The sequence below is a fragment of the Agaricus bisporus genome (genome assembly GCF_000300575.1).
Source record: "Agaricus bisporus var. bisporus H97 unplaced genomic scaffold AGABI2scaffold_4, whole genome shotgun sequence".
In the NCBI taxonomy this organism is placed as follows: Eukaryota; Fungi; Basidiomycota; class Agaricomycetes; order Agaricales; family Agaricaceae; genus Agaricus; species Agaricus bisporus.
The window spans coordinates 1,755,172-1,782,258 of record NW_006267367.1 but is presented as its reverse complement, the minus strand read 5'-3'; the positions used below and the strand labels follow the sequence as shown (position 1 = coordinate 1,782,258).

The 27,087-nt window shown below is 46.2% G+C and overlaps 11 protein-coding genes and 1 non-coding gene across 12 annotated transcripts; 6 read left to right on the top strand and 6 right to left on the bottom strand.

Annotated features, from left to right (window-relative positions):
* Positions 1-19: 19 nt before the first annotated feature.
* On the top strand, positions 20-1,032 carry AGABI2DRAFT_117363 (hypothetical protein; the record flags this gene model as incomplete). The annotated part of the gene is made up of 3 exons (XM_006460349.1): positions 20-129; positions 185-294; positions 353-1,032. The coding sequence occupies 3 exons, from the start codon at positions 20-22 to the stop codon at positions 1,030-1,032; spliced, it is 900 nt and encodes a 299-aa protein (XP_006460412.1).
* A 222-nt stretch (positions 1,033-1,254) lies between these two features.
* Positions 1,255-2,889, bottom strand: AGABI2DRAFT_142646 (hypothetical protein; the record flags this gene model as incomplete). Its single annotated transcript, XM_006460348.1, has 10 exons — positions 1,255-1,372; positions 1,424-1,449; positions 1,801-1,835; positions 2,059-2,190; positions 2,249-2,281; positions 2,349-2,408; positions 2,467-2,596; positions 2,672-2,691; positions 2,753-2,762; positions 2,818-2,889. 10 exons carry the CDS (start codon positions 2,887-2,889, stop codon positions 1,255-1,257), a joined length of 636 nt encoding a protein of 211 aa, XP_006460411.1.
* Positions 2,890-4,171: 1,282 nt separating this feature from the next.
* AGABI2DRAFT_177977 (hypothetical protein) lies at positions 4,172-9,746 on the top strand (the record flags this gene model as incomplete). Its single annotated transcript, XM_006460347.1, has 8 exons — positions 4,172-4,648; positions 4,673-4,775; positions 4,824-4,953; positions 5,176-5,429; positions 5,486-8,902; positions 8,963-9,469; positions 9,531-9,619; positions 9,677-9,746. Exons 1-8 carry the CDS (start codon positions 4,470-4,472, stop codon positions 9,744-9,746), a joined length of 4,749 nt encoding a protein of 1,582 aa, XP_006460410.1. The 5' UTR covers positions 4,172-4,469.
* Positions 9,747-10,786: 1,040 nt separating this feature from the next.
* Positions 10,787-13,180, bottom strand: AGABI2DRAFT_150364 (hypothetical protein; the record flags this gene model as incomplete). The annotated part of the gene is made up of 2 exons (XM_006460346.1): positions 10,787-12,166; positions 12,221-13,180. The coding sequence occupies 2 exons, from the start codon at positions 13,178-13,180 to the stop codon at positions 10,787-10,789; spliced, it is 2,340 nt and encodes a 779-aa protein (XP_006460409.1).
* A 301-nt stretch (positions 13,181-13,481) lies between these two features.
* Positions 13,482-15,404, bottom strand: AGABI2DRAFT_117359 (hypothetical protein; the record flags this gene model as incomplete). Its single annotated transcript, XM_006460345.1, has 3 exons — positions 13,482-13,730; positions 13,795-15,044; positions 15,101-15,404. 3 exons carry the CDS (start codon positions 15,402-15,404, stop codon positions 13,482-13,484), a joined length of 1,803 nt encoding a protein of 600 aa, XP_006460408.1.
* A 101-nt stretch (positions 15,405-15,505) lies between these two features.
* On the top strand, positions 15,506-15,601 carry AGABI2DRAFT_t47. The gene has a single exon. It is a non-coding gene; the product is annotated as a tRNA-Ser (tRNA).
* A 384-nt stretch (positions 15,602-15,985) lies between these two features.
* On the top strand, positions 15,986-16,208 carry AGABI2DRAFT_192129 (hypothetical protein). Its single transcript, XM_006460344.1, has one exon. The coding sequence runs from the start codon at positions 15,993-15,995 to the stop codon at positions 16,188-16,190; it is 198 nt and encodes a 65-aa protein (XP_006460407.1). The 5' UTR covers positions 15,986-15,992; the 3' UTR covers positions 16,191-16,208.
* Positions 16,209-17,055: 847 nt separating this feature from the next.
* Positions 17,056-18,518, top strand: AGABI2DRAFT_177975 (hypothetical protein; the record flags this gene model as incomplete). Its single annotated transcript, XM_006460343.1, has 13 exons — positions 17,056-17,085; positions 17,142-17,271; positions 17,334-17,393; positions 17,451-17,483; positions 17,539-17,618; positions 17,661-17,670; positions 17,735-17,836; positions 17,900-17,938; positions 17,996-18,043; positions 18,099-18,125; positions 18,272-18,297; positions 18,319-18,351; positions 18,411-18,518. 13 exons carry the CDS (start codon positions 17,056-17,058, stop codon positions 18,516-18,518), a joined length of 726 nt encoding a protein of 241 aa, XP_006460406.1.
* Positions 18,519-18,973: 455 nt separating this feature from the next.
* Positions 18,974-20,801, bottom strand: AGABI2DRAFT_192128 (hypothetical protein). Its single transcript, XM_006460342.1, has 11 exons — positions 20,710-20,801; positions 20,590-20,649; positions 20,525-20,536; positions 20,464-20,469; positions 20,365-20,411; positions 20,159-20,311; positions 19,629-20,102; positions 19,455-19,578; positions 19,316-19,393; positions 19,169-19,256; positions 18,974-19,105 (listed from the first exon to the last, which is right to left on the bottom strand). Exons 1-11 carry the CDS (start codon positions 20,731-20,733, stop codon positions 19,095-19,097), a joined length of 1,077 nt encoding a protein of 358 aa, XP_006460405.1. The 5' UTR covers positions 20,734-20,801; the 3' UTR covers positions 18,974-19,094.
* A 250-nt stretch (positions 20,802-21,051) lies between these two features.
* On the bottom strand, positions 21,052-23,223 carry AGABI2DRAFT_184882 (hypothetical protein). The gene is made up of 5 exons (XM_006460341.1): positions 22,886-23,223; positions 22,216-22,826; positions 21,648-22,169; positions 21,450-21,593; positions 21,052-21,388 (listed from the first exon to the last, which is right to left on the bottom strand). The coding sequence occupies exons 1-5, from the start codon at positions 23,142-23,144 to the stop codon at positions 21,218-21,220; spliced, it is 1,707 nt and encodes a 568-aa protein (XP_006460404.1). The 5' UTR covers positions 23,145-23,223; the 3' UTR covers positions 21,052-21,217.
* Positions 23,224-23,278: 55 nt separating this feature from the next.
* Positions 23,279-24,042, top strand: AGABI2DRAFT_220433 (hypothetical protein; the record flags this gene model as incomplete). Its single annotated transcript, XM_006460340.1, has 4 exons — positions 23,279-23,461; positions 23,515-23,637; positions 23,687-23,869; positions 23,921-24,042. The coding sequence occupies 4 exons, from the start codon at positions 23,279-23,281 to the stop codon at positions 24,038-24,040; spliced, it is 609 nt and encodes a 202-aa protein (XP_006460403.1). The 3' UTR covers positions 24,041-24,042.
* A 127-nt stretch (positions 24,043-24,169) lies between these two features.
* On the bottom strand, positions 24,170-24,652 carry AGABI2DRAFT_59682 (hypothetical protein; the record flags this gene model as incomplete). The annotated part of the gene is made up of 1 exon (XM_006460339.1): positions 24,170-24,652. A coding segment is annotated over one exon (483 nt), but the record flags the coding sequence as incomplete, so codon positions are not given.
* Between the last annotated feature and the right edge of the window lie 2,435 nt (positions 24,653-27,087).

The window sequence follows — 27,087 nt, the reverse complement described above, 5'->3', positions numbered from 1 at the left end:
GTCTTCATCCGCGGCTCATATGGCTTTCGCAGAATATGTCAATGGGGCAGAGAGACATCATGTCTCTGATTCTTCCGAATCAAGCCCGTACAAGTACTGTATTCCACCGAATGAACAAGAGCGAGCACGGTAAGACTCGACATCCATGGGCATTCGTTTCTAACTCATTTCTTATACCGCTTAGTCTTGACCTTCAGAGTGAAATGATCAATCTGACATTTGAAAACAAATTGATTTGGGCTCCCATTACGCTCGAAAAAGGTGCCATCGTCGTTGATAGCGGAACAGGCTCAGGTAAAAAAGGTTTAGTATATTTTCAAAAGTACTACTAATATTAGTAATATACCTTTAGGCCACTGGTTGTTCAAGAGCCTCGCCAAAGAGGTGCCTTCGACAGTCACTCTCCGTGGAATCGACATCAGTCCTCGAATGTTCCCACTACCTGAAACAATTCCTGATAACACATCTTTTATGTCCCTTTCAATAACGTCTCTACCTGAGGATTGGACTAATACCGTGACTCTCATCCACCAACGTCTGTTGATGGCCGCACTTCAAGCCGACCAGTGGAAAACTGCTATATCCGAAATGTTTAGAGTTCTTGAACCCGGTGGATGGGTACAACTCTTCGAACCGAAAGACTGGTTTGTTACACCCTGCGAGGCTATCACCCATCACAAAATCAGGAGAATCAGAGATAAACTTATAGCGGATCTCAGGCATGTCACCGTTAACGTCATTGAATATCTTCAAAACTGGCTTAAGGAAGCTGGCTTTGTCAATCTAACCACCCAGAAACGTGAAATGCCAACCGGATCATGGGCAGGGGAGCGCGGAACTTTGAGCATGAATGCTACCCTGGGGGCATTTGAAGCTATGAAACCGCTTGTCATCAAGGAGGGTGGCTTTGGTATCGTGTCCACCGAGGAGGAGTATGATGCAGTGCTGGCAGACCTTAGGCGACTTTGCGACGACACACCAGACACGTACTTCCAGTATTGGGTATTTACGGCGCAAAAACCTCTGCCCTAAAATGTAATTGTCCAGTACTTAGGACTAGGCGGATGATGCCCCCAGAGCTATTACAACCTCTTCCGGTCCCTCGACGCGATTAACGCGCCTGAGAAATACCATTCGTGCCCAATGTGGTTGAAATATACACTGGTGTGCTCCCGGTGTAACGGTGTCATCTAAACTTTATTCATTACACATAGAATCAAGCTTAAAGAAATTCACGCACGTCGTTCGATCTGCTCATGAGCGAGAGTCTTCAAGAGGTATCAATTCCAGAGGGATACCAGACCGTGTCCCCAATATTCGTATATGTAGCACAACTCGGCATGCTAGGACGGCGTGCATGACCCTCTCAAGTCTGTGCATGTCAACAGAATGCTAGTGCTCAGACTTTACAGTACGGACTTACATCAAGAGTAATAGCTCATAACCGGTCTGATAGCATAGTGATTAGTGGAACATTGCCCATGATATGGTGTAATGTCATACCGGAAAGGAAAGGAGTACAATCAAATTGAGGAGGGAAAGAACTGAAAAGAGGCTCGCTTTAGAATGCACGAAGCTCCGATGGTCGAACTTAATGACTTCGGCTTACCGAATAAATAAACATAATAAACTAAACCTGCTGGAATCAGATTAGGGATTGCGATATGGATGTTGACCCGTACCATCTCTATACACGACCCGCACTAGCTCTGAGGTTCCCCGATTCCGGACTGCGACAAAGATTTGACAATTAGAGTCGTTTCCTCGAATTTCATGATCAAACAATGCCCACGTACATACTGAAATGGCTCGGATTGTCATAACGGCTAGCAAGGCTGATCATCATCATGAGTTCAGCGTTCGAAACGAAAAAAAAAAGTGTTGACGGCTGACCTCCATCATAAACCATAAGGAATACATACATCACCGAAAGGATTTGATTCGTTGAAGATGTTAAAGTGCATCCAATCACCTTAGGCGCTGGTGATGCATCCTCTGTCAATATTTGCGTCTTTAAGTCTCTAAAGATTACCAATAGCATACAGATGGTTGGCTTACGTCTGACATTTACCGCATGAATTGTCAAGGTCGTCGCAATTACTGCGCACGTGGCGGCATAAGAAGGGAATATGATCCATGTCAACTTTTTACCCTTTCCCAAGACGGCCCAGGTTCTGATAGTTAATATTACTGCAGAAGTTTTAGTTAGGAACCGAAGATGATCACTAGAAAGTAGCCATCTACTCACATTCAGCGGCCAATATTCCTATGACGGCAATAACTAACACCATGATATTCGAGTAGTCCTGGTCAGTGGTGGACCAAGGCAGCATTTTTCATGGACTCACAAGCAATTGCACGAAAAACCCCTTGGCATACAGGTGCGGGCATGGTGAATAGATGATGCCCTACGAAATGGAGTCAACTGACTTGTAGGCTAAACCGCTGGGCTAAATTTTGACGCACGTAGCAGCACAAGGATGGTATCGAAGAAGGGGGTATATCGGACCAAGAGATAAAGGAACTTGTTGAGCTTCCATTCGGCCTTCCAGATGAGCTCATACTCTGTGTTAAGTAGCAGCAGCCAGTCGAAAACCTACAGGTTGCCGAAGAATTCGTGATATAATCAGAATGGAGTCACGGTTTCTCCCAATGAAACCTCGAGACTCACCAGAATTGAAGTAGCCGCGACTTTTTGCAAGTGTTAAACGTGATCCCATACCGCTTCGAGCGCTGAACGTTGAACACTTACGGTCCACTGACTAGGTCACAGTCGTACAGTCAGTTTTTGTAGGAACCTGAGTTTCGGTGGCATACATTTGTTCGCATCTCCTCCTGCAATCCAGCTGTAAGCTCTTTGAGCGCCTTGGACAGCTCTGCGTCATCCATGTAGTAGAAGAAGAGTTCTGGGGGGTATAACAGTGGTAGCTCAGCGAAGAGCTACTCAACTAAGAATAATGCTGAGGTGTTGACTGGGCGGCGCAGGGCCACATTCCTGATATCATTTATACCCTGGATAAATCGATACTTCTGATTATCACAGAACGTGAATGATACGGAGTCGAAAATGGTCGGTAACGGGGAACTTGAATCTAGATTGAACTCCACATTCAGTAGCAATCAACGTTGACTGCCAGTTCATCAAAGAAGTTAAATTGCCAGTTGGCACAGCCAGAAAGCAAAAATTTCGAAAACTTGTTTCGGTGTTTCCCCGTTTGGGTTGAAACTGAGTTTTGGTTGTGGCTACTCGTGTCTACCTTGTGCAAACGCAAATGAAAAATCAAACACTGGTATACACGCGAAGGCAGTGCGAAATATTTGGTTCTTAGTGGCCAAGTTAGAACTTACTAGTAGTCAGCCGGGGTATAGGCATGAAGCTTATTACTGAAGTACTGATAGGTGGCGTGAGGTATTCTGTCATGATGATCTTCTCATGTCCTGTTAAGAATGGCCAGCTTGCACGCGAACAAGTTGGAGTCTTGGAGATAAGTAGCTAATCTGACGTGATGTGATTGACTGGCCGGATCTGGTGGCAGTCGGGTAGCTCGGCGGGGCAATCTCTCCTGGGCGCTCCATCAAATACTATCTATGAAGCTCGTGTGAGTCGTTTTTATTAGATTCAATACTTAGTTTGGTTGCTTCGGTCCTCTGGCCTTGATCACCACGGTTTTATCGGTAATTTAGGCTGACTCCGAAGCACGATTGAATTTCATAGGAAGTAGGAAGTCTTGCACCAAACTCTCGCACAATGATGATGTACCGTAGTACAGTCTCAGAGCGAAAGTTTACGGGTATTGATGTAGTTTGATGCTCCATTCTAATGATAACACGATAATGGCATTGTCCGAGTGTCTCTCACTGTCTTCATAGCCCGCTTACCAGCGTTTCAAATCGCATCACTTTACAAAGCGAATTAGGATTTGCGTCGTGGAGAGATATGGAATATACACTTTGGCATTGGATCTCACCTCTACGCGTACGCGCACGGTTCGCAGCTCTCCAAGTTCGGATTCGCATTATATTTTGTAAATGTGAGGGTTACGGTCGAAGGAATGAATTGCAGTGGGGACCTTCATGGTCGCTCTTCTTAGTACTATTGTACTGCGAAATAAAATTGAGGAACATTTGTGCACGCGAGTGCGATATACAAGCAGACGGGGAAAAAAGTTGAAAGGGAGATATGCAGGATCTTGTAAAGGTCCCGAATATAGCGCCGTAGTGGGTTCCGTACAGAACGGCTGGAAATTACAGAATTCCAAAATGTCCGTCATAGCGGAAGAGTAAGCCACGCAAACCCTGATGCGATATTTATAGCGTCGTCAGCCGCCTGTAGTGAGTGTCGGGCTGTGTCCGAGGTGACGCGAGAGTGGCTGACAGGCATGAATATTCAAGATTAAATTCGTTTGTCCTTTCTTTTTACGAATGCCACCTCCAAGTTCACTCGTTGCGATTACCTTCGACGCCTGACGATGGCACCTTTCCTCGATGTCAACGAGCGAAGTATGACCACCTACGAGCCAGCTGAATTAAACCCATCCCCTCATTTGAATAAAGTTACCACCAATCACTCGCATACTCTAGAACATCTATCAGTCTGGGCGTATATCGCCTTGGCGTTTGTGATATTAGCGTTGACGGTTGTGATGTTGTATGCGTGTTATATCTGTTGCAGGAGTCATGTGGTGAGAATCGACCAAACCGAGACCATAGGCGCGAGAAAGAGACGAAAAGGATGGCTGCCGTTGGAGGGAAAATTTAGCAGCGCCGAGAGTCAGGTGAGTATAACGAAGTTGATGGACCTCATGGTGACAGTTTGAATACAGAGGAAACTACTTGATATTTCGAGGTACTCGAATAGCAGCAGCCATGCAGCCCATAGTACATTTGGATCAGTAGACGACAAGCGGCCACTATCAGTGAGGCGGATTGACGAGTCTAGTATTGGATGGAGCTGTGCGCAAGTAGTCCCTCCAGAGCCGGCCAGGACGCGGACGAAGTAGAGCTGTGTATTTATTTAAGTAACATGACATCATCACGAGGAAAACACGGCAGGGAAATTCCCGGGAATGCCCGTCAGAGATGCCGCGTCGGTTCGGCATGAGAAAATATTTATTTTTTGGATACTTATTTGCTGGATATTTTTGTGACTTGTTTTCGACTGTCCCCACTCATTAGCATTATCCGCTAGTCATTGCCTGCGCACTACCGGAGCCGTGATGCTCCCAAAAGTCGCGACACATCTCTTCCACACAACCTCTAGGGTAGCCGCTCAGGCTGTCCATCGCAACGTCCTCCAACAGACCGGCCACTCGACCGGCTCAAATCTCGGGACCTGGAACGGTCCCTCGAGCTCGAATTGGGGCGGCCAAGGCACTGGCACAGGAAACTCTAAGCATAACACTGGTAGCAGTCGCTACTACTCTTTCAGCGTATGTTCGTTTCATTTTTTGTTGGTGTCTTTTTTCTCAAAGAACAACTTTGTCAGACTGCAGGAAGAGCGGTCTCGCAGGCCAACGCAGTCTCTGCCAATGTCGACGGTTCGTTCGCCTCGGACGAAAATGACGAGCCCACGTCACGTCGCGTCGTCGTAATTTCATCATCATCTCAATCAAAGCGAGCTCGGATACGCAGCTCGAGTGCAACATTAACAAATGCGGAATCGTTAGGCGTTCTCAAGGCTCTGCAGCTTCGTAGGCGTTCGCGGTTCTTACATACGTCGATAGAAGCTGTAGCGCTGTCTCAACCTGCACTCATACAGTCATCACCTTCACGACCTCGACGCAATTCTACTTCTTCTTCTGATGGCTTGGATCGACCGTCTTCGCCTGTGCGAACTTTCACCACTGCTACAGCTGTTGCACCAGAGGCACAGGATAAGGAGCAGCTCCTTCGTCCCCGCCGGAATTCCACATCTTCCATTGATGACCGAGACAAATTAGCGTTCGACTCTTTCCAATCTGTCCTCGACGAGGAGCTTTCGATTCAATCAGGAAACTCAGCGTCGTCCATCGACGACCACGAGCTCAACGATGTTTCTTCTATCGAAACAAAACTTACAACACCATCCGGATCCCCCGAGGCCCCTCTGTCCGATTCCCCACCCTCTCGTTCTTCTGCTTCAACTTATCCGTTCGAGTATCTCATCGAAGCTAGACTGTCTAGTGATCCCCATCGTGTTGCCGAAGCCGTCGCTCGCTTCCGTTCGACTGCTCAGTCCCCCCAAACTGTGGATTTTAACAATGCCCTCGATGCTATGTATGCTACTCGTAGATCAGAACCCCTGCACGCCATTCTTGAGGTCTACCAGGATATGATCAGTCGCTCCATCCAGCCCGATGAAAGAACCTTTTCCATCCTCATCCAAAGTGCGGTGGACCGCGATCATGAGTTGGGCCATGGGATCAGAGGCATGACTCAGCTTATGCACCGCCAAGGTATCACTGGGGGTGGCATTGACAACAGAGTGCACATGGGTTTACAGTACAAACTCGAATCGTACTCTTCTGAATACAGGGAAAATTTTGCAACGGTTTTGTCGCTGTACTATGCTGCTCGCGTCAATAGTTTCTTCTTCTCACCCGAGCTCTACCTCGAGTTGATCCGTACAACCTCCCGTCACTCCAACATTGAACTTGCAGAGGAGATATTTCGGCTCGCCCAAGAGAGATGTGGGCATTTACAACCGTATTGCTACCGGTATATGATTCAGGGCTATGGTCGCGCGGGTGACGCGGTTGCTGCGGAAAGGGTTTTCGAACAGTACAATGTTGCTGCGCGAGAAGGAAGGCTCTCAGTTGATGATCATACTCTCGGTTATCAAAGGAGCCATATCCTCGTTTGGAATGCCATGATCGAGTCGTATTTCCTTTGCGGTCTACCGGACAAGGCGGTTGGTATTTTGGACAAGATGATGAATTCACCCGCGGATCTTGGCTTCGGAATCGAGGATGTCCCATATCCTGCATCATCTACCTACACCGAAATATTGAAGGGTTTCGTCGAAGCCGGTGATATCACTACTGCGTGGAGGTGGTACGAGAGGTTATCGGAACAAGGTGTCAAGACAGAAAATCATTTTTGGCCGGCAACGCAACCTATCAAACCGGATGGAAGAGCCGATATTCTTATGATTGCAGCTTTGGCCGAGCGCGGATACATATCCGAACTCAACAAGATCTTTTCCTCCATCGATCACACTTACAAAGACTTGCAAACCGCTCCACTGCTCACTTATAAAGCCAACATGGCGGCTCTGAAGAACATCGAATCCGAAGTACATGCAAAGAGGATCTTGAACTTTTTGACCATGGAAGTTTTTCCGCGTACCCTGAAGTTGGTTGTAAGGAAGGTTATGATCATCCGGATTGTTATGGAATATGTGGACAGGAATATGTTCGAAGATGCTCTGGCTTCGTATAAGCATTTTCACGAGTTGATGTTGCAAGATATCAAGGTTAACGAGGAGAGCCAATATTCGCCGCTGTCCTTGACAATGACTTTGCAAGAAGCGTTTAGCAGGATCCAAGGACCTATGTGGAAGCTACTGGTGGAGAGGAAAAGGTTGAATTGGGATTTCGCTATGCAGTTGATGGCGTGCGGTAGGGATTTGGGTATCGAGGTGCCGACGGCTATGCAGAAACATGTGTTACATGTGTATGCTCTCGCTAGGGCTAACAATGAGTTGCCGGTTGAGATGATGACGACGAAGGTTTGGGAACAGCTGTTGATGATCGCCGTAGATGTGGAAAGTGCCTCCTTTGCTTCGCCGACGTTGTCCGCTCGAGAATACAAAGACGTCCTTGGATACGCTTTTGAGGGCGTACAGAGTCTCGTCGAGGATATGGCCAAGCTTCAAGTTCATATCGAGGAACTTCCATCGAGTTTGATGAACAAGACCATCCGTCATCTCATATCGGTTTACGGTGGCGATAACGTCGTTCGTACTCTCCAGAAACTCGGTCCCGCTTTTGAACGCGCATTGGAAGACAGTGAAGAGATTAGAACCCTGGTTGTCGAGCAGAAATTGGAAAACGTTCCCGAAAACGTTATCAATAATGAATTCACGCAAAGGTTGCTGCAGTCTTACGGTAATCTCGTCGTCGACCCGGCTCAATGCAAAGCTCTTGACGACTTGTTGAGACAAAACAATATTCGCAGCAATGTTCTAGCTGCTTATAATATGTTGAAGAACGGCTTTGATAATCGCCATGTTCCTTCTCCGAAAGTTATTGGGAAGTTGATCCAGGGTTTGGGAAGGCAAGGGGAGGTCGAAATGTTGAACGAGGTCTATGCGATTGCGCAGACGATTCTGGATGGATTGATGTTGGATGCGGAGGAGTCGAGAAGGGGTCAATATTTCATCGAGGATAATATGGTTATCGCTCTGGCTCATCTTGGAGATATGGACAGTGCGCATAATTTCAGGATGAGGATACTAGAAAAAGGATATGCTCCTTCGGCCGACGCTTATGGCGCTCTTATCCTTCATCTCAAAGACACTACCGACGATGCTTCAAACGCTCTGGGTTTATACTTTGAAGCTCAGCAGCATAAAGTCAAAATGAACATCTATTTCTACAACAACATCATTTCGAAGCTCGCTAAAGCGCGTAAAGCTGATCATGCTTTGGAACTATTTCAAAGAATGAAAGCGGAGCGTATTTTACCTAGCTCGATTACTTATGGTGCCTTAATCGGTGCTTGTGCTAGAGTTGGAGATGTTCAAAGTGCGGAGACTTTGTTCGAGGAGATGGAGTCGCGCAGGAATTTCAGACCGAGGGTTCCGCCGTATAATACGATGATGCAACTCTATACGATGACGAAACCGAATAGGGAGAGAGTACTCCATTACTTCGATAAGATGTATCAAGCTGGAGTCAACCCTACGGCCCATACTTACAAGGTAACGTGTTTTCGCAAGGAGGTTTAGAAATTTGGAAAGACTGACCTTTTACGCCTGTAGTTGTTGCTTGATGCTTATGGATCTATCGAGCCGGTCGACATTCCTTCGATGGAAGCCATCTTTGAACAACTCCAAGGAGATCGCGATGTCGACGTTCAGGGAACCCATTATGCTTCCCTTATCAATGCCTACGGTTGTATTCAACGCGATTTAGAAAAAGCCCTCTCAATATTCGATTCCGTCCCATCCTCTTCGACACCAAACCAACATTCTGTTCTAGACGCTGTTGTGTTCGAATCTCTCGTCAACGTCTTTGTATCTCATCGTCGTACGGATCTCATACCCGAGTATATCAACAAGATGATTGGTTTGGGTATTCATATGACCGCATATATTGCCAATTTTTTGATCAAAGGTTATGCGATTACCGGAGAATTGGAGAAGGCGAGGGAGATCTTTGAGAGCATGGTTGATCCTCCCATGGGAGTTGCTGCTCCGAATAATCATGCTCCTCATACTCCTAATGCTGGGAATGCCATCGGGTCTATGGAACCGGTTTATCGTGAGGTATGTGTTGCGACGATATGATTTGGACTTTTGTTGATGTGTACGTGGTTTTTTTCTTTAGCCCTCGACTTGGGAAGCTATGGTTAGAGCTGAACTTGGTGCTGGTCATCGTGATCTTGCATTGGATTTATTAGAGAGGTTGAAATCTCGGTTCGTCCTATATTTACTCTCTTTAGTCGTCAGAAAGCCTGACTTTTGATTGTATAGACAATACCCTGAAGCGGTGTATAACCGTATTAGTGGTGTCTTGGTTGATCACTCAACGTTACCCGCATAGAGGACGGTTATTTTCGGTTTATCTTGGCACTTCTATCCCGACCACTCCATCTTTTGTGACTTTTTGTACCCTCGGATCCTCCAATCTGTTCTCTGCATCCACTTCCGACATCCCGCCGTTGACTTTTTTTCTCTTCTTTCCGACTCCTCGCGGTTCATTGTGGAATCATAGATCGTCAACAATTACGAAATTCACGACTTCAGTCGACAATATCGTATCCCCATGACGATCCTCATCCTGTATGTTAGGCTTTGCGGAACTCTTTCTTGTCTGGGGCAAGATTCCGTCTCTGCTGTTGCTTTCTTTGACACTAGCTTCCCTTTTGGCATTCTCCACCTTCCCTTCGAACAGCTCTCGCTGTTCGTTTTCCTATATTCAAACTGGAAAAAAAGTTGCTCGTTTATTATATTGCTTCATTCGTTTGGGACACAAACAACAAAATGCTTTGCGTCTATTCCTCTCTTTTACGTATTCTCGTCGTAATTTGTTTCTTTTCTGGCTTTCTTGCAAAAAATTTCAATACCACTCTCGTCATGATACACTACTTATTCTCTATTTTCGTGAGTATGTACTTGTATCTTAAAAAATTATCTATTAGAATGTATCATAGCGCGGTCGGTATACTTTATCATAGGTTCCGTTTCTTTCTCTTGGGGAATAGAATGACGCATTTGATTGAATTTATTTCTTGGTGATCCTCGATCTTATGAACTGAAAATTCTACTGGGCATCCTAGGTTTCATGTATGTGCTACATACTCGGCACGGGTAGCTAGCTAGGCCGGAGCTTGCGCTTACCATTCCGCTCAACAGCAGTTAGCAGTCTCTCGTGAATACTCTACCCATGTAGTACTTGCAAGATTACACGTATCCACATGCGAGTCTTCCCTAGCATTTCCGGTTTTATATTACGTGTTGCACCACCTCTGAGCTAAATGAATATTCATTTCCTTAAGTATGAGGACCTTGGAAAGAGAGATCTTTACTCCCCAAATGTGCATCCACTAAGCAATACAAGATACTCTCTTTCTATCATACAACCTACGCCTGTCCTCTTCTCATCAAATTTCTTCTGACTCGTCTTTTGTCTCCACCAACAACGCCCTCGGGCACCCTTCCCCACTGTAAATACGGTACTCGACCTTGTTCAACACCAGCTACTCCTCCACCTGTATCTCGAAAGTCAAGCATACCCCAAATCGGTAGTTCCATCTCGCCCTTGACTAGTAATCGAGCATTCGCAAGAAGAGGGGGTGGGACGGGAGTTAGGATATGTAGGATCACATTGGTCGAGGTTGTAGTAACAGTCGTAGTTGAAATGCCACGGATAAGCCCCAAGCCGATGCATGATGATTCGGAAGCGGATGGTGGAGGGCGAGCTTGAACGTACGGGATGCCTGCAATCTTGTCCTCTTTTCCCTGATACTGATGGTGATCAAGCTGTACAAATCCAACCAGCGCACCATTCAATACTCTCCCTACTTCCTCAAATACAACATCTTCGCTCCCAGGACCAGTAAGAATAACCTGATCGAATGCCACTCCAACATCAATTTCGTAAGGAGCGATGGCGCAGAACGGAAGAGAAACATCCCATGATTGAATGCATGACTGGTTGTCGAGATTTGGATAGGGGTTTCTTTGCTTTGATAATGAAGGGAATATGGCGTGGAAATAAGATATGATTGATATCGTGCGCTGATCTGCAGGTGTAAAGCTTGTCGACAATACAGAGGACGGGGCCGGCTCCAACTTGCGTGGAACTGGTTCGTAGCCACCGGCATTGGGTGTATCCGAAAATGCAATATGATTTTGATCACCATACGTAAAACCAGGTTCGTCGCTTTGGAATTCGAATATTTCACTCGGTTCAACCATCTCTTCAATTTGTCGCATCAGGTCCGCACCGAGGCCTTTAATCCAACCCATGGTGTTCACGATTAGTGGTACCGTATCAACCACCCTTCCATCGGGATCATCATCGCCGACGTACGCATTTGCGACCTCAATTCTCCAAAATTCATACAAATTTCTCACCCCCTCCAAGTAAGCAGTTGGGGAAGCCTTTGGCGTAGTAGAACCGATAAAGTGTGATCGAACGGGGAAAGTAAGGTGCGTATACGCCGGTCCGAAGAGGGGTTTAGAAACTACGTTCAACGCAACCATCCCAGGAGGCGTGAACTCGGATTGACCTATGTCACATTCTAGATATGCGACTCGTGAATGATGAGAGAGCAATGTATTAAGGAGAGTGCGTGCAAATGTCGATTTGCCGCATTTCTTGGGCCCCTTCACGAGATATGTGGGGCCGGCTCGGGAAGGTGGAAGTGTAAAGGTGGGAGGCGTGGAGAATGTTGAAATTGTTTCGGACCACGTAGGTGGCATAGAAAAGGAAACAAGATCGCGAGCTTGCTTTTGAACCTGAAGAATTATCGTCAGATGGAGGAGACATGCGAAAAGATGTAAATTACGCACCAAATAAAGGCCGGGTAATTGGAAAGGAGACAAAATTGAGTCATCCTGACGTCCATACGAATCAAAAACACCTTCAAAGGTCCTGCATACTCTACCCAGACCTTCCACTGCGGTCTGCAACTCTTGGAGGAATACTAGAGCGAATTTTGATTGCTTATAGCAATGAAGGGAAGGGGGTAGACTCAAAATATCGATAGCACTTTTGGTCCCTGTCTGGCCCTCGATCATAACAAGGGGAGACGAACGAGGGGAGAATACACGGTGTGAATTCAACGAAGGCTGTAAAGGTACGCCGTTCAAGGAAATGGCGCCCTTGAGCAGCGTGAGTCTGCACGTCCCAAGAACACATAAGCTCTCTCCTTGCTCCAAGACAACGATTGTTCCCTCCTCTCCCAAGACGGCGAGATCAGCGTCCGAAAAGTGATAAACATTCTTTCCAGGCGTAGGTACGAACGTCGACAGCGTCGCACCAACATCTGTTACGGGTAGTCGTGAAAATCGTGCTGGAAGGTCGATCAGTTCGGACATGTCGATTTCCGCTTCGTCACTCGATGACGAATCGTCCAACGGCATACTGGGCGACCACGCACGACGCTTGGATGATAACGTTGGAGGTCCAGGGAGAATTTCGATGTCAGAATCACCCTGAGAAGCATCTGAAAGTTGTCTGTCTTCATCATCGTCAGATTCGATGACTATGACCTCGTGTTGAGACTGGAATACATCTGATTCCAAGTCGGTCGTATGGGCCGCATTTTTCTTATTGCCGCGCTTTCGCTTTTTTGTAGATGATGATGTTTTACTATGACGAGGTGATGGTTTTCGTTTTAGAGGTAAATTCGGCGACGGGTTCGATGATGGTGGACCGCCTGGCGATGATGATGGAACGTCCGGAATGATCCCCTGTTGCTTTTGCAATGTGGCCTGGGCGGTTTTACGAGCTGCTACGGCACTAATCATGTAACCCTCTTAAGATATAAGGCTACATCTGGATTGATGCGAACTTGACACTCACCTGGACAGATGGTTAGGGAAGAAAATAAACAGCTGATGCCATCAAAAAACATAAACGCAGAGCTAAATTTAAAACAGCTCTTCAAAGAACCGGTTTACTGGCAGAACAGCGACTAGATGTTTATACCGAGAAAATCAAAATTACCCGAACAGGGAGTTCCGTGTCTCCCGTAAATAACCGTGGAGTGAGATAGGATTGATGATATGTAGAATTTACATTGGAAGATAACAGTGCCAGAACACTCGTCTAAAGCGCTTGCAACACTCGCCAATCCGAACTTTCTATGTCAACCCATTTATACTCCTCCACCTCCACCTCACCTTCCACCTGATCTTGGTCTCCAGGAGCAACAAATCCAGAGAAACCCGAATCAGGATTGACAGGCCTTAACAGACGTTGCACTTTGACTGACAAAGTCAAATCCGAGACTTCCAATACCTTACTCGCGACAAGAAGTATTTCAGGTGTGAAAGTTTGTGGATTTAGTTCCAAGTTCTGTTCAACGTATTAAAATTAGTAACGCGAATTTCTTTTTCTAATAGTCAGATGATTTGCGTACCTTCCATCCGACGATTCGTACTTGCTTGAGTTGATCTAGCTCTGTGACTTTCGTGGCATTATCAAAGAGTTGTTCGGCCTGGTCCCAATCAAAATCGGATATCTTTGAATTTGACGTCAGTTGAGATTGGTTTAAGGTTTCAGCGCTCGTCTCGTCGTCGCCATGGCCATAGGATAGTGTCACGTCCAGATCAGCTTCATAGGCTTCATCATTGGCATACGTATAGTCATATACATCCTGAGCGGCAGTGGTCGTCTTCTTTCTGTTTTTCTTCTTCTTTCCATTCGAGCCAACGAGATCAGCCTCAACGTCAACGCTGGTAACGAAAATGTTTGGGGGTAATTCTCCACGGTCTTGGATTTCCGATGGTGGGATGAGATAAGGTAACGGTCGTTGTTCCCGAGACGGGGGAGCAACTTCAACTGGGGTGTGGGACACGGATTTCAAAGTTGATGCTGGTCGGGATGATGGACTAGCCTCGACTGACGTTTGTGATGGCTGCGCCGACCCTCCCTCCCCACCAAACACAATCTTCTGCGGTACAGGCCCCATCAGGTATTTTTTATAACCTTTCTTCTTATTTTTATTCCCAAGTGAAGCCATCATAACCTCCCTTCTGTCTTCTACTTCGGTCTCCGGTCGAGTTACGGTTTCGTCGTCCCTCATCCGGTCCGTTTGTTTCTCTTTCCTTTTTGCTTTCGATGATTGGGGGAGCGTACGCGAACCGAGTGGCATGGCATTAATATCTGATAGACCTTGAGGTGGTGAAGTGAGGGAAGATGCCGCCCCCAAAGCCACAGTAGCATTTGTTTCTGAGTGAGCTGCGCGTAGGCGCTTGCGCCGCAGATTACGGGCATGAGTTGTTGGTTTGCCCTGACCAGGAGGAACAAAAGGTGGTTCAGGCTGTGATTTGCGGGAAGGAGCGAGTTGATTATGCCGCGATGCAGCTTTTGGAGGCAACTTGGAAACGGATGGTTTTGAGAGTTGTATCGAAGGAGGGGACGAAGGTGATGACGAAGTAGGCTCATCGGAAGAATCAGATTCTTCGGAGCCTGAAGATGTTGAGGAAGAAGATGAAGACGAGCTTGAGGAACTGGAAGATGAAGACGATGAGCTTGACGAAGACGACGAGGAATCGCTGTCAGAGTCCGAAGAGGATTCTTCACTCTTCCTCGCATTATGTTTTCTCCTTTTTCCTTGAGATCTCCCGTTTTCACTTTGCCGCTTCCTTTTTCTTGAAAGCAGTTGCTCTGTGTAAGAAAACATTAGAAATGCTATTATCCACAAACACACAGATGGCACGTACCTTTTTTGACCTCAACTTTGACATGTTGAAGCGGCCGCAGCCCATAATGAGGTTGAGGTTTTATGACGACAAGGTCGCCGTCTCGGAGAGCCTCATCAAACCGAGATTCGTCCAAAAGTTCGAATTCGTCCAGCAACAATTGAATGTCTTCTTGTCGGACGCCAGCATCCCTGAGCACGGCCACACTAGAGGATAGAACAGCTTTAAAATCCGCTACAGAACTCGGAAGGTTCTGGTGCGCTGCTGGAATAAACCATGCCTTCAGACCAGGAAGCGGAGGCAGAGTCTGGATGCGTAGACGCATCTAAAGTCAACAAATTCTGAATTCTGTAAGAAATCAAGTGGCGCGTTTGATTGCTCTCACGATAGATATTCATATTTACCCATGTATTATCGTACACGTAAGTCACTTTGCCGGAGTGGTTAACGGGATCGCCTGCTATTTCAGTAGCTGTCAGCGGTTGGTCTTTGACCGCGTGTGTTCGAATCGCACAGGTGACGAATTTTTTCAACTCGAGTTCAATACAATGTTTACACACACACACATCCATCCGCAGGGTTGCAGATGGCGACAAATTATGTTGGTTTTCAAGGAGTAGGAAGGACTGTGATCCACGGTGATGGTTGCAATTTGCGTCGTCCTTGCTACGGTAGAAACTTCAATGATCTAGCACCAGCTTTGATTCACCCTTTCCTTTATTTACCTCTCAATCAACAGATTTATCCGCCCCCTCCTCCCCCCCCTCCACCGAAGAATCGGTCATCTCAGTCATCTAGGCCGGGTTGAGCCGAATCCGCCAATTCTTTCTTTACCTCTTTCTTAACCATTTCATTCTGGCCGGGCTATCAACAAAATTCCTGATATGCAGGTTCCAAAAGGTCTCCCGCAGACATGCGAACATGCGGTGCCCTCCGAAGCACGTCTGATATCCTTCCTACCCGATCATGTTTTTCGACAGGACCCATCAACTGCAACATCTGGAACGTCAATCTACGATGGGGGATTGTGTACTTTTTATACCACAATGGGTTAAACATCAATAGGGCTGTAGCTCCCATCAAGCGCGCCTGCATTTCTTCCAAGGCCTGATCATTCACAAGTCGTTCTCTCCTGGGTTCTCACACGCAGACCGATTCGAGAATGTCAACAAGCAAGGTGAGCTCAAAAATATGAATCAACGGAAAGGGGAGAACAAAATTGAGCATACGTTTTATTGTGATCGTAGTCACTTTCATTTTGGCAACCCACTTGAAGCATACGCCGCGCTGAGTACTACGAGTGCTAAGCGGCGTGTCAGAAGTACAACACTCGCAACAATGTTCGTATTCGTTCATGCATGGCTCGGAGTATCATTTGATCATCACGCTGATACATCATACCCCCCTCCCAAACAGAAGAAAATAAATAGGTCAGGGAGCAGGAGCGCTGAGAACGTCCCAAAGTTACACATTAACCCCAGCGAGATGCAATTATCCCCCACGATGTGCCTTCCACAGGTCTGGTTGTATGCGTCTCCATCACAGTAAGTTCTCCAAACTGCCTGAATCTGATGAGACGAGGCATTACCAGACCAGTGGCCACAAATATGCGTATCTTGATGGTAGACGGCTAATTTTAAATTCCCCGTCTTCCTGATGCTTGTTCTGTTTCGCGGAAAGGGCCGAAGAGAATACTTTTAAATACCTGAGGCGTAAGATCTCTAGGGAAGCCTGATTCTATTCGGTCCATCCCTCCCGCGAACAGGGTAATCCTGACTTTCGTTGCTCGGGATGATTATTGACCACAGTTTGGTTTCGCCGGAAGATATCAAGGCAGCAGTCGAAGTAGCCATAAATAGCCAGGTATCTTTGATTTTGCTCTAATGCATTCGGAACCACTGATCCTTAAACATTCTATCTAGTACACCGACCGTAAGTCCACTTCCTACTCAAGCTCATATTCCTCTCACCGACATATGTCAAAAGTGGCTAGTTTGACTATCTTGGTGAGATTCCCCCAAGACTCAAATATCTTCCGCCCTTCTCATGCCCCATTGAACAGGTCTTCGACTGGATGTTAACTTTCCCATCGGAAGTCGAGCTAGTATGGGGATCCAAATGGAGTGCAATAACCATTTTATACTTCTTGACGCGTTATATACCCTTCGTATATCTTCCTGCGAACACGCGATGTAGGTTTTTGTTTCTGACCCTACGGTTGATGATGAACATAACTAATAAAATTGTTTTACAGACATTTTTAACGAAGGTTTCACCCTAACTGAGTGTAAAATGCTATATAGCACTGTATCATGTAAGTCCAAATTCCTTCCGCTGGTGGCATCATAATATGTTTCCTAATCCCTGCTAGCACTGTTCTGGATTGGGATCCTCTTGGCGCAACGTACGTGCTCATTCCTATCACTTGCTCTATCCCATGAAATAATAGATTACCACAGTAATTCTCACCATTCGAACATGGGTTATCTGGGGGAAAAGCAAGAAGTTAGCCTATTGGCTATTTGGGCTATACGGCTCGGTATGTATCATAATCGTAACGCTTTCTACATTTCACTTAGAGGGTACACTCCGTGAGTTATTCATTGGTTTACCATTTTTCTATTTATCCGAATGAAACCTTACCTTATTTTTGAGATGGGCCGGGAGAAACTTACTCGAATTCCTGCGATGCAACTACTCGAAAGTCAACCAAATGTCTGGGAGCATCACTCACTATATTAGCGGCTTATGAGACAGGTATGGAATTCCATAAGGGTAGCAGTGTGAAATTCAGAGCTGAGATTGACTGTTTGAGTATAGTTATACTTACCTTGATTGTTGTTCGAGGGTTATCCAGCCGTAATGCTCGTTCCTGACCTATTTTCTGCACGGCGCTCATTTATCTATGTCATACAGATTGGCCCATGGGACGTTCTCGTCTCGTAAAAACGATTTACTGTGACGGTAGGTGCACTTGCAAAGTCTACTTTCACACCTGATTCTATAAATGATGGCCTAGGCATAAGATTTTATATCTATCTATTCGGTATGTGAAATTAAAAACATCTAGCAGAAACCACTCAAGCATCCGACTTCACTAGCACTTGGCATCACCAATCTTGTCCTCATATTTCGCCTTGTACGTCGCCTTGTATCTTGATCCGTATCATAATATCTAATGCCCTTTGGCAGCCCGAGTATATGACGATTTCATTGATGTATGTATTATGCTCATGAAGGTCGGTCCTCCAGAAGCTGACCAAATTGATCAGGTTAGAGGGTGCATGTTATTCAGTTCTGTCATGTCGGGTGATTTTGCATATACGGCAAGAGTTCGAAGAAACTCTCGAAGTCGACTCTGAAGGAGCTATATTGGGGTATTGAACCATCATGTATCTTGAATCGCCTCTCACACACTATGACATGGTATCTTCAATGAAAGAAAGTAAATTCTGACCCAATCAATTCGCCTGATTTCTGCGTCAAAAGTAGAAATATATATATGGGGGCCTTCAAAACCTGCATGTGAAGAGCCAGGTAAAGCTCCTCCCGCTCCTATACTCTGCGGCTCATTTTCCCAAAATGATTTATTATTGGTGATCAAGTTTCAAGAATCAGTCTCACTACCATTAATTCAGACGAACCTTTACCTTGATATTCCACTCTGACCAAAGTATGACGCATTGTTATCTGAAATTCTCCGGTAACGACTGTGCATATACTTCTAACCCTTGACGCTGCTATACCGGACAAACAAGGCAATTTTATCCACCTTCCGGGAACTTTCGTGATCACCGCATTGCCGAGTTCGAGAATTTTCTTTACCTGCGGAGCCCCTTTCTTGCTCACAACGCAGTCGGAGATTATCGGCCGATTAATAACCTCCGCCATCACAAAAGTTCACAAACACAGAATATATTCTTTGTTATGCTTGACACGAAACAACATATTGAATGATTTAAATTTAGGCGTTTGATTCCTTTTCCCTTTCTTCCTCAAATACTGTATCCAGTACCTAGAGACGGTCTTCAAAGAAAAATTTATATGCTCAACACAAATCAGATGATCAAAGGAAAAGGCGATACTCACTGACGTTTCCGAGATTTGTGCAGGCAACCTTGACACGCTCAGATAGGGTCTTTTCACCCTCACGGACCCAAACACGAGGATCATAGTACTATGGTTGACGATCAGCAAGTAGAAAAGAAAAATATCCTGATAGTATGAATAGCGTACCTTCTTGTTGGGTTTATCTTCTCCCTCGGGGTTTCCAACTTGACTCATCAAGTAGCCCTTCTTCTTCTCAATGAAGTCCTGGGTACAAAAAATTAACATATATCTGTATATTTGTGAGTGTCTCGGAAGATAAACTCACCCTGATGCCAACAAGATATGCGTATTGGGTGTCAGTGTCAACGTTCATCTTGACAACACCATTGTCGACTGCAGTTTTAATTTCTTCAGCCAAAGAACCAGATCCACCATGGAAGACGAGGTAGCTAATCGACTTCACTTAAAAAAGACTCCAAAGATGATGATTCATACTCACAGAGGTTGGCTGTCCTTGGAGCCAATTTGCTCGCGGGCATATTCCTGGTGTTTGGCGAGGAGTTCTGGCCTGAGGCGGACATTTCCAGGCTTGTAAACACCATGAACATTTCCGAAAGCGGCAGCGATACTGAAGTTAGGACTGATAGGATGCAAAGCCTTGTAGACGTCAAAGACGTCAGCAGGTTGAGTGTACAGACTCGAATTGTCGACGTTAGAATTATCGACACCATCTTCTTCACCGCCAGTGATACCGATCTCCATCTCCAACCAGATACCGATAGCAGCCATGCGTTTAAAGTATTTCTCACAGATTTTGATGTTCTCTTCTTTAGGCTCCTCGGACAAGTCAAGCATGTGTGAAGAGAATAGAGGCTCTCCATGGTCATTAAAGTAAGCTTCGTCAGCCTGTAGCATACCATCGAACCAAGGCAAGAGTTTGTGAGCACAGTGATCGGAGTGCATCACAACAGGACTACCGGGTCATCGGCATCAGAATGCGTTTTCTTGACAGAATATGAGAATACTTGCATTCCATAGGCCTTGGCCATGAGTCTAACGTGGTGGGCAGCACTGACCGCACCAACAATAGAGGCCTGTTGCTTATCATTGGCGAGACCTTTTCCAGCAAAATAGGCAGCTCCACCCTGAGATACTTGAATGATGATGGGCGATTTGATGTCCCTGTAGCTGGGGTTTGAGCTTATCGTCGTCTTAGCAAAGAAGATGGGCAGTACCTCGCAGCTTCAAGGACTGCATTAGCAACGGAGGTGGATGTTACGTTCTGCGATACTCTATGAGAAAGTCACAGCTCAAGCGGTGTAAGATATACTCACAACGGCCTGAAAGAGACGTTCCAGCTATCTAGCTTGTCGCATGAAATCAAAGAAATCTTACAGGAATAGCAAACTACATCCATATGTTAAAAATTTCCATACGACATGCGGATGTATTCTGCTCACCTTGTTCGCCTTGGCATAATCGAATAATTTGCGAACGTTATCACCAGTCAAGACGCCGGCCTACGTCATAATGAGCATCACAATCAAATTCGTCGCTGTCACGGGTCGTGAAATGCTTACAGGAACGATGTCGAGAACACCCATGGCTACAAAATTTCGAAATGCGATGTGAGAATGAACAAGATAGGGGAATGTGAAGGAAAGGCAAGAAAACGGAGTGCGGGTGCCTGGGTTCTTAACCCGGGCGACCAGATTATCGATGTCATATCACGTGACGCACCCTGCCTCGGCCGTCTCCTAAGCTCTCCTAAGTGGGGTCCATCCCTCTCATTTTGGCAGGGAGCTATTTGCTGTGGGACCATGCGACTATGTTCTACACGAGTTGGTAAAGGCAATGTTAGTTCTAGAAGCCCACCGACCTGTAACCAAGAGGTCGACAGTGCCGCCCCTATGATCCACCAAGCGAGAAAGATCGTCATCCTACGCGTCAGCTAGGCACAAAGGCTCCGACAATCATTAAGCGAAGTGAGATGATAAAACTATTAATAGTAAACAAACAAGAAAGCTTGACATATCGCGATACAAGATCCGAATCGATAGAAAATAAAGAAGGGCGAAATACATCTACTTAATCCAATCTTGAACTTTTGTAGTGGTCTCGGTCGTGCGGCACACTGCTACCTAACCACCTGATGAGCAGAGTAAATACAACCACAATACCGCCAACGAGGAAGAAAACGGATTTGTACGGATGCGCAGTGACATAAACCTCGACTCCACTTAATTTGTGGTTCAGCCACTAATGAAAGGAGGTTATGATGAGAAAAAGTTGATTGATGAAGATAGAAAAGAGGACATACCCGTGCCAATCTTTCTACACGATTTTGTGAATGTTTATAGTGCAGTTCACCAGTCGTAGCTTTCTCGATTGTAGCGAACAAAGTGTCACTTTTGGTCAATTTGATCTTGTGTCCACTGACATCCTCCTCATAATATACCAGCCGCTATGGGAACCCCTCAATACGAAGGAACTTAAATTCGCAGAAAGAGTCACTTACTGCATGATCCGCGATGACGACTCTCACATCATCTAGATCGTCGTCATCCTCATGCTTGATCCCGTACATATTCTTCAGCCAGTCCTTCCAAACTTCATTATCCATCCATGTAAAAATGACTTGTCTCCCATTCCTCTCCCCAGTTCCACCAGTCCGCATCTTCCAGACCGATGCAAGTTGTTCTAGCTTCGCTTCTACTTTGCCACGTGTTTCGCCAGTCACAGCAGCAATGAGAACAAGTGGCTGTTGTGGGGCGTTCATAACGCTCTGGAATGAATCTGACGCAAGTTCGAGGAATGAAGGAATACGATGCGTCATGAACCAGGGGCTCATTTCAGAGAGAGGTGTATTGGGGGAACCATAGAGTTGGCCTGCAGATTTCCCGATATCATGGTCCTTGAAAGCTAAGAGGGCCCAGGTGGCGGATGGAGGGACACTATAGCGAGTAAAGAGGTCCTGCGAGGCTGAAGCGTAGACAGGTGGAGAACCAAGGAGAGGTTCGGAAGCTTCACGAGCGGCTTTCTATGAACGGATGAGTAAGCGTCAACAAAGAAAATTAATGACATACCACAATATCACCCTTGGTGTCTGAGTGCAAGAAGAGATATACGACGTCGTGCTTTTGAACATGGTCGGCCAGCTCGGAATCAGTGTAGAGCGGATGCAAACCGGCTTCGGCGGCCTTCTCTGCGAAAGTCCTCAGCTGATCTAGCTTCCTTCCACCACTATATTCAATCTGTAAATTGCGGGTGAAGTAGATCAAAGTGGGATAGCCTTGTATTTTGTATGCAGCACACAGCTCGCTATGTGCTTCGCAATCCACCTCTGCCACCGTAACTTTATTCTTGAGGTGATGAGCTAGCTGCACCCAGATTGGTGCCAGTTTTTTACAATGACCACACCAGGGAGCGAAGAATTTGACAAAAGTAGGACCTTGTTTGACTGTTTCCGTGAAACTCGCTGCGTCCGATATAGATAACACTTGGCCATTCGAATTGACAATAGGTCGGTCTTCTTCTTCCACTTCCACGAAAAAGTCTTTCGTTGGCTTGACATATTGTTTGATGAAGTTCTTCAAATCATCCAGCTCGCGCTTCCCATTGAATTCTTCCAGCTGCTTCCCATTCTCGTGCATGTACATCGTCGGCCATGCTCTGACCCCGTTTGCACCACATAGGTCTATAACCAACGGACACTCTGAGTTCGAGATGACTTTCTAACATATGACAATGACGCACCACCATACGCGGCACAGTTCACCTGCGCTAGATGTACACTTGGAATCTCTGTCTCGGCAGCTTCCACCAGTTTCTCCCAAGTTGGGGCAAATCGTCTGCAATGCCCACAGTGAGGCGAGTAATATTCGATGAACCACAGTCCCTTGCTCGTCGATTCCTTGAAGTTATTCGGTTTTAACTCCTGGAGTTGGACACTAGCAACGCTGATAACAAGAGTAAGCGTTGTTAAGAGCTCTCCTAGAAGCCCAGGGAAGAGCATTTCGGTTTGAACCTAGGTCGGAGGAGGTCAAATCCTCTGGAGAATTAAGGAAAGCGGAGGTGTGGTGTGAAGAATGTCGCCACGTTTGTCATCAATCTTTGATCAGCCCCGAGTTTGATTGGAACAACAACCAAATGGACCTTTTCTATTTTCCACATCTTCCCTCGGATCGAGCTACAACTCATATTGCTCTGTTCAGAAATGTAACTAATGCTGCTGCACTGAGAAAACGAATCATCAATGCCTCAACCATGGAGGGGGAGGGTGGCGATTTCGAACGCGATCAAGTCAACTTTGCTTTTATTGATGCACGGCTTGTCAGTTCTTCTGTAACTTGTTCTGGGTAAAGGTGATTACCATCTAACAATAGATAACAAGCCGACTTCATTTGCAAACGGCTGTTTATCAGTCAATTCTAGCGGAAAGTGAAAATGCACTACGAACAAAGACCGTTCACTCCGAGGTTCTTTGGAATTTAAACCCGACAAACAACGTATGTAAGCTACATTTTTGTGAAACTAATTAATCTTTCAATTATATAGATCACTGAAGCTATTCGACGGTACGGCGTATCTGATACCGCAACTTCCTTGCTAGTCACCCGCATCGATGCTGGTACTCTACCTGTGGACGAGATTGAAGCTAAAATGAGAAATATCGTTGACGGTGACCTCGTCCTTTTCTCATACCTGGATGAGATAACAGATTGGTCATTAATCAAAAAGGTTTGCAGAGTAAATCATACATATGATGCGGTGGATAACCTGCTTCTATAGCATCACAAACTGGCTAATGATCTCGCTATCAAAAACGTACAAGGAGACGTAGAACAAGAAAAGGCGATCGTTGATAAAATTGTCACAAGTACAGTTGCAATGAAAAGTGTCATGGCTTGACGATTTCGACGTCTAACTACAGTCAAATTGGGAGTTTTCTATAGATTTTCGGTGTCTTGGTAAATTTAACTCTCCATGCAATCACAAGGCCATACACCCGTCCTACCACCATCGGTTCTTGATCATCTATATCCCGACATGGATAAAAGGAATCCAACGTTGAGGAGGTAAATCATCTTCCCTCATTTTCCTAACGGCACACTGAAGTCCTTCCGCAGTTTTCTCCAGATCCATGCCATCTTTCGTGAGAATAGCTTTGTACACCTCTTCTGCCATTCTTGGTGCATCCTCGTCAGCAATACTCCATAGTGTTCCGATGACACCCTTAAGCCCAGCTGCCATGAACCCGCCCGCAAGATGAAATGATTCGTTCGCGAGCTCAATGTCTCCTGTAGCCGTTTGACAAGCCGATAAGAATCCAAATTTAGGCTTTGACAGTTCCGCAGACAAGATTTCTCGGAGTTGAAGATTTCCATCACTCAAAATGAGGTGACTGTTAAGAGGTTGTTCTCCATCCTTCCATCCATGACATGCTAAGTGAATGATATCGGAGGATCTCATTGCATTGAGCGTTGTATCGATTCGAGCTTCTGCATCTTCGATTTTAACGACTTGAAAAAGTGGCTTGTCAAGGCACCCATTCGCAGCTTCAACCACTTCGGATAGAACTTCGATTTCCGGTTTTACAAATGGTAAAGATAACAATGGGCGATTAGGATAGGTGCTCAGACCAACGGCTAATATGCGAAGTGGTTCAGGATCGATTTTTTCTTTTGCAATCGTCTTTTGTGCCCGAGCGTTGACAAGGGATTCTAGAGTATATGTGTAGGAGGGTATAAATGGGCAATCGAGCGGCATAGCTGCATGTAGGGGAAGGCGCGTAAAATCGCCAGCGGGGCACCACCACAACCGTCCAGATGAAACCCCTTCCTGAAAAGGACCAATGAGGATTGTTTCCATATGACAGTATCTACAGTTCAACAACCTACCCTTGCAAGAATATCAAGAACGGGTCGGACAATTTTAGTCCAGATCCATTGCAAAATTGCGTTGAAGCGGGATGAAGTTGAACGACGCCGACTAGTTGGTTGACCTGCCCTTCCGCTTTCCGATACTGATTGTCTCCGCAAGACGTTACAGCTTTCTAGTAACTGAGCCAAGCTTATGGCCCGTCTTCTTATATCCTCGTAAGAAACGTCTGACAAAGGTAAAGGAATGGGTTCCCCGTCAGGGCGCAGTATAATCAATGCGTGAGTGGCTTTTGTAACGTCATCACTGCTGAGGATAACCACAGGGCCGCCTCGTGAGACAGCTGCAAGCTTACTGTATGATGAAGGGAGGAAGGCATCTTCGAACCCAGTCTTTGTTCGTATTTCCCTTGCCAATTCATGATACTCTGTCCCCTGCCTAAAGGTTTCCACCAGCGCTGATAGGTCCCGGGTCGACCTCGTGTCACCTCCACCTCCCATAGACATCTGTCTTAATCCGTTTGAAAGCCATTCTAACTTTTTCGATAGTTCTGGATACACATCGCCTAGCGGGTCGATAACGCCTTGCTTCGGACTTAGCTGAAGAAGGTGACGATATGTAATGGAGAGGTTTTGCTCAAGATACTCGACAGCCACGTTTGAGAATTCTGGGTTGAACTTGAGCACTGCCGCGACAGCAGATGAGCCAATACTTCGAATAGTTCGCAGTGGAAGTTGTTTTGCCTCAGCCGTGTTCCCCAACCAGAGAGGGTTGCTGGCTAACGATGATAAAACTCTGAATACCTTCAGGCACTCCGACTGGCCTTGTTGGAGTGCTTGTCGTGCCCAACTAATTGTGTGAAGTAGCCCGATATACAGCGGAAGAATCCATCCTAACTGCCTGGACCCGATTAGGTTAGTATGATGCAGAGATGGTGTAAGTCCTGCTCTTGGTCCTGCAACATCGGCGTACTTCTGATACCAGGAGATTGATTCAGTAAGATGTTCTTGTTGGTGAGTCCCAACGAGACTGTGCATATATGTTTGGGCGAGCAAAAGAACCACGCTAGGAAATAATCGGTTCGTCTCATCAATACCGCGAACTGCGGTGGACAATAGGGCCAGCGCCTCCGCCAAGTTGCTTGAACCGTTGGCTAGGAATCGAGGAATACAAAATGACTGCACGAAGTCAAAGCTCAGAAGAGCCGACTGAGTTGGGTCCCGAGAATTGGATATAAGTTCTCGAAAATATTTCTCCGCAAAAAGCTCGCTTTCCTTGGCACGACTATCCCATCTGAAAAAAGTGCAGTGTACCACATACATCCTGGCCAAAATCTCCAAGGCTAAGAGACACTCCGATGTATCATCGGATTCAGAGGCTACTCGTTCTTTGACAGCCACGTCAATCATTCGTCCCGCATCCCCAATGTCAAAGCTACGCGAGTTAAATTGCAAGAGCACGACGTGGATCATCGCAAAATCGGCAAGAGGAAGAGGTGGCCTTGTTGCTAGGCGTTTCCCTATAGCATCTACCTGTTTCTTAATGGACGGCTGAGCTGCTAAAGAAATGTAGGTTTGGAAAGTGGTGGAATAATCACTGGAAGTATACCAGCACATGATCTCAGCTAGAGGGTCCGTAGAGAAGAGCCCACTGACAGCCATGGAGGATCGAAAGAGGTCGAATAGCTCAAACACGGCCCACGTCTGAGCCAAAGAGGTGAAGTCCTCAAAGAGATGAAATGCGTAATTCCGAGAAATACCATAGGCTAACTTCCACTCTTGGCAATTTCCAAGGGGAGACAACGGCCTGCCTAAAGCATCCAGAAGATAAGAAGCCGTTGAGCTGTATTGCAAGGCCTCGTCAAAGCTGTCTCGGTTGCCGGATTGACGGTACAGGATGTAGTGGCCGTAAGCGAGGACGAGACAACCGCAAACATAGTCGTGTAAATCGGGACAGCAATACAAGCTCTCCGGGACAGATTTGACTATTGAGGCTAGTGCCCCTCCTTCAGCAACGGATACAAGTACATGTGGGTTTTCTGCAGCAGAACCCATATGTATCCATGGAAATATATCCAA